Here is a 13,730-nt window from a genome sequence, read left to right as displayed (position 1 = left end):
TATGGGGTCGCACAGAGTCGGACACAACTGAAACGACTTAGCAGCAGCAGCGTTTAGAAAGATTTACATCAGAAATAGTCTGGTGTCCCTTGAAGTCCATAAACAGGAAGATTCCCTGTACCGGGAGCATATTATCTAAAGTTGAGAACGTGAGTTGATGCTGTGTCATGACATTCACGTGGCAGGACTAGTTCCTGACTGGTTTCTGTTGAACACAACTGTAGACTGTGGTGAAGACCTGGGAAAACCCGGCAGTCCAGATAGCTGTAGAGTACACACTGTGTCACGGGTCTCAGGCACGTTCCCCACCCTTTCCCCGGGAGGAATGGCACCTCCTAACGTCTAACCACACTGGCTAAGACTGCCTTATGGTATATACTTGTTCCTGGCTTTGGACTTGATGATAGTGTCATGCATCACATGGCAACTGACCATTCATTTAAAAATCTTACCTGAGGTTCCTTACGCTCTTTTTTTTTTGGCTTAGAGAAGCACATTAGTGTTTTTTATTCCTTTCTTTAGGTCTAGAATAATGGTGGGTATTTTAAAATACACAGGTAAGATTTGTGTTTGGAAAAGGATTTTAAGTCTTATAGTATAATTCTGAAATTATATTCCCCGGGCATAGGGTCATTCTGTAGTGCTTTTTATGACCAGAAATGGCTTCATGCTTTCTTATGCAGCTTTCTGATGTATTTCATGATTAAAGCACATATTAATATACTTACATCTTTTGTTTGTAAACTATAGCTTAATTTGCATATAAGTAAGGACACTGAATAAAGCATACACTACACCAAATATGATATGCTTAGCTTTTTAAATTTGAGCAAGAATTCAGTAGCCCTACCATCTTTGTCATCTCTGAATTTGGAGATGAGGGTATTGCCCTGTCTGTGTCATTAAGATATCATGTTAAATCTTTAGGAAAATGGCAGGTCTTATTACCAGTACAGTGGAAATTATTAGAATTAGCTGCTTTAAATCTTTGGAACAAGGCGAAGTAGAAATAAGCAGAAGCATAAGTATTAATATGTTCTTAATTGAAGTATCATGCTAAATTTCATTTTATGAAAAGCAGTTTGCTTAATTTAAAAAATTGTCCACTTAATTTGTGTGCCCTGTCCTTATATTTAGCATCTCTGTTCAATGTGACATCTTCTTCTCCTTGGGGTCATGTGATAGAGGCTGATTTTTTTTTTCCCCCTTTAGCAGAGCCCATAAGACCGAGAATAAGAAGCCAACAACAAAATTTGTTAGATGGTAAATGAGAAAACTGAGGAAAAGAGGCAGTGTTTTGTTTGCTTTGTTTTTTCTTTGAGGAATGGAGTAGAGAGATTAACATACATTTGCTTTTATTTATGTGTGTGTGTCTGTGTGTGATGTCTTTTAGGGGGAACTTGAACGGCAGCTTTTGCAAGCAAATCCAATCCTGGAATCATTTGGAAATGCAAAGACTGTGAAAAATGATAACTCATCTCGTTTTGTAAGTTTAAAAGTGCCAGAAACCTTTCATTCCTCATACTTCTAGTTAAATGTCTACTATGATTAAGCAAATAAAGTATCTTCCTCCCTAACAGATGTAGTATGGAACAGGGAATAGAAATACAGTGCAAGTCACATGTAATTAAAATTTTCCTAGTAGTCATATTTTGAAAAGCAAAAAAAAAAAAAGAGGAAAAAACAAATGGGAAAGTAATTTAAATCGTATGTTTATTATATATAAATATATAGTTATGTATTCTATGGTTGTGTTGTTATAACCTCTCTGAACCTATTTCTTCACTTTGGTTGGGGATGATATAAATAATTCTGGGCTTGTCATGGAGATTAAATGAGGTGCATGTCAAGTACTTAACACAGTGCTGGGCACAATTAACACTGAACAAAGTGAAGTTGGAATTTGATGTGGTAAATTGTTGTCTTTGTACCTTGCTGTTTCTATGGTATATGGATCTCAGAATAATTTATCGCTACTGTTCTATTTATTTTTAATATTTTAGTTTTATTGGGGTATAGTTGATTTACAGTGTTGTTTAATTTCAGGTGTATAGCAGAGTGATTCAGTTATACAGGCCCATGTATTCGTTCATTTTTTAGGTTCTTTTCTCATATAGATTATCATGGAATATTGGGATGGTACTTCTCTAAAATTTTCTTCTCAGCCATTCTACTCTCTGAATTCAATGAAAACTTTACTTTCTCCCTCAGCTTGCACAGCTCGTCTGGGGACATTTTCCTGAATGACAGCAAGATCAGTGTCACAGGACATGACCTTCCCTTTTCCAGCTTCTCAGAGTCAACACTTTGATAGCAAATCATTCAGCTTGTGCTATTTCTGCTTCAACAGCTGGAGTTGTTTCTATGTTTTTCCTCCCTCCTCTGATATTAGACGTCTTGGTTAAAGTTAAGAAGGCCAGAATCAAAGCAACTTTAATTCTAGTGATTCCTCAATGGGCGGTTTTTGGAAATCAGGATAACTGTGACTTTTTTTTTTTTCCTGTGGGAGTGTAAAGTTGTGGTCCGTACAATAGTCTGATGACATGGTTTCTGGAATTAGAAGCCCCCAGACCATAATTCAGTTCATTTCAGTCGCTCAGATGTGTCTGACTCTTTGTGACCCCATGGACTGCAGCACGCCAGGCCTCCCTGTCCGTCACCAACTCCTGGAGCTAGCTCAGACTCATGTCCATCGAGTCGGTGATGCCATCCAACCATCTCGTCCTCTGTCGTCCCCGTCTCCTGCCCTCAGTCTTTCCCAGCGTTGGGGTCTTTCCGGTGAGTCAGTTCTTCGCATCAGGTGACCAGAGTATGGGAACCTCAGTGTCAGTCCTTCCAATGAACACCCAGGACTGGTCTCCTTTAGGATGGACTGGTTGGATCTCCTTGCAGTCCAAGGGACTCTCAAGAGTCTCCTCCAACACCACAGTTCAAAAGCATCAATTTTTAGGTGCTCAGCCTTCTTTATGTTCCCAACTCTCACATCCATACGTGACTTCTGAAAAAACCATAGCTTTGACTAGACGGACCTTTGTTGGCAAGGTAATGTCTTTGCTTTTTAGTATGCTGTCTAGGTTGTTCATAGCTTTCCTTCCAAGCAGCACGCATCTTTTAATTTCATGGCTGCAGTCACCATCTGCAGTGATTTTGGAGCCCAAAAAAATAAAACCTGTCACTGTTTCCCGTTTCCCCATCTATTTGCTGTGAAGTCACAGGACCGGATGCCTTTATCTTAGTTTTTTGAATGTTGAATTTTAAGCCAGCTTTTTCACTCTCCTGTTTCACTTTCATCAAGAGGCTCTTGAGTTCCTCTTTGCTTTCTACTGTAAGGGTGGTGTCATCTGCATATCTGAGGTTATTAATATTTCTCCCAGCAGTCTTGATTCCAGCTTGTGCTTCATCCAGCCTGGCTTTTCATGTGATATACTCTGCCTAGAAGTTAAATAAGCAGGGTGACAATATACAGCCTTGATGTACTCCTTTCCCAATTTGGAACCAGTCCGTTGTTCCATGTCCAGTTCTAACTGTTTCTTCTTGACCTGCATATAGATTTCTCAGGCGGCAGGTAAGGTGGTCTGGTATTCCATCTCTTTAAGAATTCTTCACAGTTTGTTGTGATCCACACAGTCAAAGGCTTTGGTGCAATGAATAAAGCAGAAGTAGATATTTTTCTGTAACTGTCTTGCTTTTTCTGTGATCCAGTGGATGTTGGCAATTTGATCTCTGGTTCCTCTGCCTTTTCTAAATCCAGCTTGAACATCTGGAAGTTCTCAGTTCATGTACTGTTAAAGCCCAGTTTGGGTAATTTTGAGCATTACTTTGCTAGTGTGTGAGATGAGTGCAATAGTGCTATAGTTTGAACATTCTTTGGCATTGCCTTTCTTAGGGATTGGAATGAAAACTGACCTTTTCCAGTCCTGTGGCCACTGCTGAGTTTTCCAAATTCACTGGCATATTAAGTGCAGCACTTTAACAGCATCTTTTAGGACTTGAAATAGCTCAACTAGAATTCTATCACTTCCGCTAGCTTTGTTCATGGTGATGCTTCCTAAGGCTCACTTGACTTTGCACTCCGGGATGTCTGACTCTAGGTGAGTGACCATAGGGGACCCAGTATACAAAGGCAGTCAATAACCCTCTGTATGCTTGTGTCCAGGCTGCCGAAACAGAGCACTGCAGACTGGGTGGCTTAAACAATAGACTAAACAATGTGTTTTTTCACAGTGGAGGATAGAAATCTGAAATCAATATGTGGCCAGGGTTGGTTTCTTCCGAGGTCTGTCTCCTTGGCTTGTGGATAGCCATCTCCTGGGAATTCATATGGCCTTCCCTCTGCATGTCTGTTCTGTTCTTCTAAGACCCCAGTCATGTTGGATTCAGCCCACCATTATGACCTCATTTTAACTTAATTACATCTGTGCAGACCCTTTCTTTAAATATGGTCTTGCTCTGAGCTAGTAGACATTAGGATTTCAGCATATGAATTTGGGGGTGGGGAGGACAACTCCACCCTAACACCCAGTACCCTCAGAGGTAGTTGAAGGGCAAGAGGCTTTCCAGGTTATGTGAAAAGTAGTAGGGACGTATTTGCTTGGAATACTGTTTATTCCTAGTAAGATAAAATCTGAAGATCTGCTTAGTCTGAGTTCATTTAGTAATTATTTTAGCTTTTTCTCTACAAAGTGGGATAACAAATATGCCTGTGTCAGTAAGAAGCATGACTGTGACTTTCAGATCTGAGGAAATTGAGCTGCATTTAGAGTTTTCTGTCATTCCATGGATCATCAGCGTTGAGTCTGAGCCACAGTTAAATCTTAAATTCTTTTTGCTGAAAGCCCTGTGTTTAGTGGCTGTGTCATGGGGTGGGAGATAGCTACCAGCTTTGGTATGAGAGTGTTGTAAAGATTTTCAGGGACTTTGTAGTGGAAAATGTTTTACCATGTAAATCAGGGTACCAGTCACTCCTGATTTCTAAACGCCCCCCTCCCCCAAACCACATTCCAAATCCAAGAGAAACAGTTTTGTGCCCATTTGTCTAACTTTTGCCTAGAAAAGGTAAACTGCTACTAACCAGTCCTGTCCTTTGGTCTAGAATGTGGTGATCCCATTATTGAAAGGTAAGGAGTCAGCTGATGGGGCTCTTGTTTGGGACAGAGCAACAGGTAACTGGATTAGAGTCTACTGCTTTGTGACCAGATACCATAAGTCCCAGTGATGTAGAGCATTTATTGTCTCAGTGTTGCTGGGTGCTGGTTCTGGCTCAGGGTCTGCCAGGAGGTCGTCATTACCATGTGATTGGCTAGCACTAAGCCTCTGAAGGCTGCTGAGGCTGGAGGAGCTTTGCTTCCCAGCTTGTTACTCGGGTAGCTTTTGGCAAGAGGCCTCAGTTCCACGGGCTTCCCTAGTGGCTCAGAGGTAAAAAAATCTGCCTGCCAATGCTGGAGACACAGGTTCGATCCCTGAGTTGGGAAGATCCCCTAGAGAAGGGAATGGTAGCTCACTCCAGTATTCTTACCTGGGAAATCCCATGGACGGAGGAGCCTGGTGGGCAACAGTCCATGGGGTCACAAAAGAGTCAAACACAACTTAGTGTCTAAAGTAACAAATCTGTAGTTTGCATTACTGTAGATCAGTGATTCTCAATTTGGGATCCCCTGGAGAAGGAAATGGCAACCTGCTCCAGTGTTGTTGCCTGGAGAATCCCAGGGATGGCAGAGCCTGGTGGGCTGCTGTCTATGGAGTCAGGCAGAGTCGGACACGACTGAAGCAACTTAGCAGCAGCAGGGTTCCTACACTTGGCATCTCGTGGGTGGAGGCCAGGCATATTGCTGAACGTTCTGAAATGTACAGGAGGGCCCACAACAGAGTTATCCCCACACATCAGTTACATGGAGGTTGAGAAACTCTGCTCTGATGTGCTCCTTTAAATGGTAGTCTAAATTAGGTAATCACCTTTTGAAATTCATTTGTAAAGCAGTAACTGTACATAGTCCCCTTAATGCTTGTTATTGGCACAGCTTGTCCAACGGTTGATAAAGATTATTCTGGTGGGAACTTGTTTTACATTCTACTGGTGGGAAGAATTTCTTAGATTGTTTTCAGGAAAATTGATTCTAGCAAGAATCACCCATCAATGTAAATTCTCAACAAACTGTGATTCAGCTGAGGTTCTACCTTCCAAGGTGCTTGTGCTACTGAATAATCATCACTAAGTATGCTCCATCTAATATAGTAAAAGCTAATCTTTTTAGAAAAGATTTTTGATTAAGACAGTGTTGTTAGACACAGCTAATCATTCAACCAAGAAACAAAGATGCCTTTAAATTGTTGACTTTGAGTTTTAATTTCTAGAAAGTCAACTTTACGTTGATATGTATAGTATTTTTTTAAAGAAAGAGTTTTGTAAAGAGCTACTATTACATAAGGCGTTAACTGCACAACATCACAAGAAGGCTGATTTTAGCAGTGTTAGCTCCATTGATCAACTCTCATTCCACACTCAGTTAAAACAGTTTAGCAGTCTTCAGTGGGTGTTGCCAACCCTGGTTCTCAGGGGATTAGAGAGTAGCCAGTGTAGACTCATTTTCAGATTTTACATGATTGGATTGTTTTTGTTGTGCATTTCAGTTAATTATTAATTAAGCACCTATTCTTTGCTGGTCACTGTGCAGCTTCCTAGTTATCTCCATTTGGATGTCTAGTAGATTTCTCAAATTGACATATTCCAAATGGAACTTTTTTCTTTTTCTTTCAAATTATCTTTTTGTAAGTCTTAGGTGAATAAACGATACAATCAAGTCACCCAGTTGCTTAAGCGTAAAACAAAATAGAATCAAGAAAACCTCGAAAACCAAAATACCTAGGAGTATATCATCCTTGATTAAGCCTTTTTGTCACGGTTCATGTCCAGGCCAGGAGTGAATTGTGTGAGTCCACTTCCAGAACATATTTCCAGTCTGTCCAAGTTTCTCCATCTTTGTCCCCTATCCTCCTCATTTGTCTCAAACTCTAAATCGGATCTGAGGAGGTTTCTCCTGTGTTCTCTCTCCCAGCCTCCTGCTGTTTTCCTTCATAGCACTTCCCACTGTCTGTGATTTATGCTGTGCTCATCTATGATTTCTTTCCTGCTAGGATATAAGATCCCTGATGGTCGGGGCCCTTCCCATCTTGCTTTCCAGATCCTTAGTTGCTGGCTGTGTGCCTCCCACGTACATAGTAGGTGTGTAGACGTCTTTGTGGAATCCATTCAGTTACAATGTGATTGCCTACTAAGTGCTAGGCACTCTTTTTAGACCCTTGGACTAATCAGTGGACAGAGCTCACCTTCATTTGAGTTTTAACTTTTGATCACTTGCCATCACATACATTTGAGCTCAGGTAGCATGTTGTATGTGCCAGGCTCTCTGGGAATATGCATGCCCTGATTTTTTTGCTTTTTTTTTATAGTTGATTTGCAACATTGTGTTAGTTTCAGATATACAGCAAAAATGATTCAGTTATACATATATATTTTTTTAGATTCTTTTATGTTCTAGGTTATTACAAGGTATTAACCTATATCATTCCCAGTGCTATACAGTAAATCCTAGTGGCTTATCTGTTTCATATGTGGTAGTATATATCTGTTAATCCCATACTCTTAATTTATCCCTGTCCTCCCTTCCCCTTTGGTAGCCATAAGTTTGTTTTTTATGTCTGTGAGTCTGCTTATGTTTTGTAAATAAATTCATTTGCATTATATTTTAGATTCCACATTAAACAGTATCATATATGTGTCTTTCTTTGTCTAACTTACTTCACTCTGTATGATAATCTCTAGCTCCATCCATCTTGTTGCAGATGGCAATTTCATTCTTTTTTATGAATGAGTTCTATTGTGTATGTGTTACACACAGACTACATTTTTATCCATTGTTGATAAACATGTTGATGGACATTTAGGTTGCTTCCATGTCTTGGCTATTATAAATAGTGCTGCTATGAATATTGGGGTGCATATATCTTTTTGAATTAGAGTTTTCATCTTTTCCGGATATATGCCCAGGAACAGGATTGCTGGATTATATGGTAACTATTTTTAGCTTTTTAAGGAACCTCCATACTGTTTTCCATAGTGCCTATGCCCCAGATTTAGAAGTGTGAGGCTCTGGCCAGGAGGGAGGCTCTGGCACCATGGCTAGGCCAGGCCTGGGGTTGGTGTTGGACATCAGCATCAAAGAGCAGTGTGATGTTAAAAGATGAATTATGTGTCCAGTGGAATTCCACATAGTCATTATTTAAAGCCATGTGCTTGCAGTGAAAATATTTGAAACTATAAATTCCATAAACTTTAGAATCCATTTGTTTCCATTTCTTTGATCTGATATAGACGAGTAATTTCCTGAAGAATATCTTTTTTTTCAAAGATGCTAGCATATGGTTTGTATTAAAGGAGATTCTTTAGGAGAGCATTACCCTTATGAAAATAATTGTTCACAGTTAGTCCAGATCTCTGTTTACGGAGAAGTCAGATGCATTCCAGATGGAGAGGTTTATGTAAAATGAATCTCTTGTAATGAAACTTTGAAACAGGGATTTCAATTTCAAAATGATTGTATCGGCAGATACATCTTCCCTCAGAAAGTGGGGATCACTTTCCATACTTCCTCAAATCTTTTCCCTTTTTGTTCTTTTCTCTTTTTATCCTTCTTTTGCAAAGATTTAAGCCAGTTTGGCAATTCCCAAGTTATGTACCTCGAGGTATTAATAGCTAATTAGCTTCTAATCATTGGAGCCAGATAAAGGCTCCAGATGACCTCCCTACTGCTTGGCTACCAGGTTACAACGAAAGTGAGTCAGAGTTCTGTACCCTCACCTGTATTAGCCAGCCAGCACCAAAATCAGTTCTGTAGATAAATTGAACACGGTCAATGCTCTGTCTTTAGTACTCTCACCCAGACTTTCCATAATGACTTACTGAGGCCAACATGACAGCATCCGAGACAGGATGTGGTCTACACGGGGTATCCCTCGTCCTCCAAGTGAGCTGCTGCCCTCCCAGCCCTTGGGGCTTGCTGCAGCCCTGACACCTGGCCCACACCAGACTGGCTGGCTGACGTCTGTGTATTTCCAGTCAGACCAGGGCTCTTAATATCACTCATTTTCCCCCAGGAATTTCAAACATTCGTTATACTAAGTAACAAGGCCACTTAATTCATAAGAAAACTCATTTTACTGATTAACAAAGCTTCTGCTGTTGTTCGGAGATTAAAATAGCTGGAGCATTCAAAATAGCCATCTGCCCTCTGGGTTGCCTCCTGGCTAATTTACTTCCCGAATGGGTTTTCCTATTTAGGGCAAATAGCTACCTCCAGACTGGAGATTCTTCCTGGAGCAAACTCACAGAGCACACTGTCTAGGCTACTGTGTTTTCTAGTAAAGTACAGGTCTTACAGTAACTTTAAATACAAATTGGAAAGAGGGAAAAAAGTATTTTCAGAGCATGAAGACTGCATTGTCTCTGTAGTAAGGTGCTAACAATGTAGGTTTAATTACTATAGATATGTTGTAACCACCCAGCAGAAAAAGTTCTAGAAAGTCGATTCAATTCAGAAGGGATAAAATTCTTTAAGATAATTTTCTTATTTTCTTAATAGTGTCAAAATATCCAAGTTGTCCTATTGCCTCTTTTGAGTGAAATTCTTAACAGTTTCAGTTTTACATAAGAGAGAGAATGCTAGTTGTCTTTGCTGTTCAGACTCTTGCAGGTAACGCACTGTCTTAGTTGTCCTTGGATCGGAACACAGCGTGCATGGCGTCAAAATGCATCCTCTATCATTCATACATAACATAAAATACTTGTCCTGTGTTTGCTTTTTCCTTGTTTTTGTCTTTGTTGACGAAATCCTGGTTGAATATTCTGAGTACCCCAATCTGACCTGTATGGGAATCAGATACAGAGCAGACATCTTCCACAGTGATTCAATGGATGTGGGTTTGAGCATACTCTGGGAGAAGGTGACAGACAGGGGAGGCTGGCATGCTGCAGTCCATGGGGTCACAAAGAGTCCTGACTTAGGACATGACTTAGCGACTGAACAACAACAAAATCTTCTACAAGTTTCTTCATATCGTGTTGAAAAGATTAGAGGACCCAACCCACTTAATAGTAAAACTCAACTTGTTTTCCACTTTGGTCTAGATTTGTATGTTAACAAAAATGTTAATTCTGAAAGAGTACTGATTGAGTATGTGAGGAGGTACTGGTTTCCTTTGGGGTCAGGGGAGGGCTGGAGGGACACCCCCGTCCACTCTGCCCCCTCTCCACATGTAGGCTTCCTCACTCTCCCTACTTTCTTCATGATTTTTTGCCTGGTCCTTTTCATTCAGCCAAAAGATACTAGTCTGGCACCAACTGTAATGGTCAGAGCAGCTACAGTGCCGGTTATGAAAAGGAAAGTGGACCAGTGGCTAGGGAGCTGATATGCAAGTTAGGTGTTGAATGCTGGTGACTTTGCTTGTTTATCCAAGTAAGTGATCACATGTCTAAAATAATCTGGGACATTTCTTTTTAGGTTGCCTGTTCAGAAGCCCAAAATTTAGGGTGCTTTTTTTTTCCTTTCCAATTTCTCCTTTGAATGTAACTTCCTTTTTTTAGTTTATAGTCTCCCATGAAGTAAAGGAAGAATAAGCTCACCAAATGTAAAATGGATTGTGTTCAGTGTAAGATTTTAAAGTTATTAGAGTTCAGCATTGCCAGTATGGTAACTTTGTCCTTTTGCCCAAATAAAGAATTTTGTCATGAATTTTGAATTTATGATGTAGAGTGGTAAAGAAAAGGGAATAAAAAATAGTATTAGAAGTTGAAAGCTTAAACAGCATGTAGATTAATATATAATAAAGAAATTATACAAGTTATTGAAAGCTGAAAGTTTATATTACTATACAACAAAGTTTTAAGTGAAATACTCAGCAAGAATTCAGTGGTATGATATGATTTTGATTAACTTTTCTACAGTGTTAAAGAAAAGTTTGAAAAAGTATCTGAGCAGTGGGTTGGCAGTGTATTCTTTGCAGTTTTGAAATAATAACATTATCTTGACTACTCTCTTTTAAAATAGCTATTTTTTTTGGCTCAGTGAAGTATTGTATAAATGATACAGCTATTTAAAAGTTGTAAAGAATTGTAATCCTCATTATAACCATCAAGACCTGATTTTACTTCAGTTTCTTTTTTGAGCAGTTCTAACTATCTGTAAGGACTTAGTTTTTTAAACTTTATTCTTTCTTAAGGGTCTTCCACATAACAAGGATGGAATTGACTTATTTTAAAAAATAGAGTAGAACTCATTTCTCTCATAATTACCATATGATTCCTTTGGACCATTATATAAATCGAAGAAAAATTAAAGGTTTTAGTAATCTTATCACTGTGATATATTAGTGATCTTTTCTGTATTTTGTAACATTTTGCTATTTCATCATCCTGGGAATTGATTCATCATTACTCATCAGTTATCCCCAACAGTGTTAAAACAAGACCAGAATAATAGAGTAATGGGATTGCCTAGTAGGATGCACAGTGACTCCTGCATCATGCTTTAGTTTGCTTATTATATTGCCCAAAGAATTGCACTATCTTTCAAGAAGGTAGAAAGAGTGCTGCAAAGAGCATTTTTTAGTCTACTTTTAGCTTTCAGTGAACATAGTTGAAAAATCAAAAGTTTTCACCAAAATGGCCAAGAGAAAAGAGTGACAGAGGAACACATTTCACAAATATTAGATGAATGAGAAGATGAATACAGAGAGATAGGTAGCAGTGTAGACTTAACGATGATGGTGAACTTGGTTCCATAAGTCTCAGTTTGAGTCTCCAAATGGTGTAGCCTTGAATTTTCTCAGATTCAAGAACAATGTATTTCTAAAGACCAAAAGGAAATATGTCTTTGGCATCCAGTTAGTCTTTCAAAAGGAAGAATTTCATCACTCAGAATGTTGTAATAAGAGTCTGGACCACTGGTGTTCTGAATGACCGAGTGACAGTGCTCTTTCATCTTTTGTGATGTTTGTGGATCAGCATTTATCTGGTATGGTTTATAAAAGGACAAATGCTGAAGGCAAAATTGTATATGAAAGTGATTAAAAGGAAGTAGATGGTGTCAAAATGAAGAGATTCATTGGATTGACCATTCTAATTGGTGCTTGTAAATCTAAAAATGAAAATGTTGTACAGTTATAGATCGAAAAAGATCTTCCTCTCTTCACAGAATTACGGACTGTCAGACGTCTTAGGTATTCTTCCAGTATTGCATTCTGACAATGCAAAGGCAATAATAAGTGAGAACCTGTTGTCAGAAGAGAATAAAGGTGTTTATGGTTGCCACTCTGAATAGCTATGTGCCCAGACTTGAAAATACTGGAGTAGTTTTCCTTACAGTTTAGAAGTTGAAATCAGACTGCACTGTTACCATGGACTGCTACTGTCTGTAGTAGTTTTAAGAGAACTTGAAACAAGCACAGAACCTCCCTTCAAATTACTGTTCAGCTTGAAGCTAATGAATGGACTTGATAAACCGAAAGACGACGCAGCTCCTCTAGACTGTCATGGGAATCCGTTTTCTGTTCCCTTAGCACTGTGTCTCCCAGTCCCCTGGACATGCTTGGGCCACGCTGTTCTTCTACAGGTGCTGAAAAAGCACAGCCTTGCTTCTCCTGGAGTTGAGGGGGCATTGTGTCAGCATCTCTCAATGCCTCAACGATTTTATTTGTATTAACTGTTATTTGTGTAAACTGTAATTTATACTAACTGTTATTATGAAGTCTGCTTACATAATATCACTAGTCCATCTGAAAAGGAGGAAAAGTTTTTTCTCCTGTTTAAAAAAAAAAAATCCAAACAAAACTTTCTCTCCCTTCATGAAATAAAACTAACCAAATAACCTAGCAAATTGTCATTTTTATTTTGTGACTCTAAAGTAATTAACAAATTCTCTATGGAAGTAATTGCTAAATGCTCACCAGCAGCCTCTTAAAGATGGATTTGCGTGGTAGTCGATAGAATTTAAATTGTTACCTCCTTAAGTTGTGTGACACAAAGATCCACTTTTAAGCTTGAGGGTGTTGCTGATATTGGTGTCACCATCCTCTTTTTCAGTTTCACGTTCTGTTAATGTATTCTTTTGTCCACATATACTCAGTTACAAATGTTAGACGCATGTCCAGAGTTGTTTCAGTTCAACCAGTGTTTTGATAATTTATAAATGTAGTGAGTGATTTTATACATAACTGTTTGAGAGGTGCTAAGAGGCTGTTTTTCACAAAATGTTTTTTACCTCCCTCTGAAACACTTTGGGGTTTAGTGGCATCCAAAGCAGACCCTCGATGGACATGGGTTTGAGTGAACTCCGGGAGTTGGTGATGGACAGGGAGGCCTGGCGTGCTGTGATTCATGGGGTCGCAAAGAGTCGGACACGATTGAGCAACTGAACTGAACTGAAAGCAGACCCTTAGTGAGATGTGCATCTGTTACTGTGATGGCATGATACTTTAGCTGTATCAGACTAACCGTGCGTTTCCTGTGCAGAGCAAGACTTTCAGCTCCTGGACTGTACACTGTTCTGTTGATCTGTATCTCTGTCCATACACCAGTACCACACCTTAATTATCCTATAGCTGTCTTAATTATCCTATAACTTCTTGAAATCAAGTAGTGCGAGTCCTGCTGCTACTAAGTCACTTCAGTCGTGTCCGAC

General features: G+C 39.3%; 1 protein-coding gene across 3 annotated transcripts in view; it reads left to right on the top strand.

The window, feature by feature from the left end:
* Positions 1-13,730, top strand: part of MYH10 (myosin heavy chain 10) — a 121,513-nt gene that overhangs the window by 49,869 nt on the left and 57,914 nt on the right. For all 3 annotated transcript variants that reach the window (XM_055406721.2, XM_055406712.2, XM_055406732.2), the window contains exon 6: positions 1,394-1,486. In XM_055406721.2, the coding sequence (XP_055262696.1) occupies positions 1,394-1,486 (93 nt within the window). The remainder of the gene's footprint in view (positions 1-1,393; positions 1,487-13,730) is intronic.

Source organism: Moschus berezovskii, chromosome 20, assembly GCF_049115385.1.
Source record: "Moschus berezovskii isolate FMDL1 chromosome 20, NW_MosBer_1.0, whole genome shotgun sequence".
NCBI classification, from domain to species: Eukaryota; Metazoa; Chordata; class Mammalia; order Artiodactyla; family Moschidae; genus Moschus; species Moschus berezovskii.
This window is presented reverse-complemented; position numbering and strand designations above follow the sequence as displayed.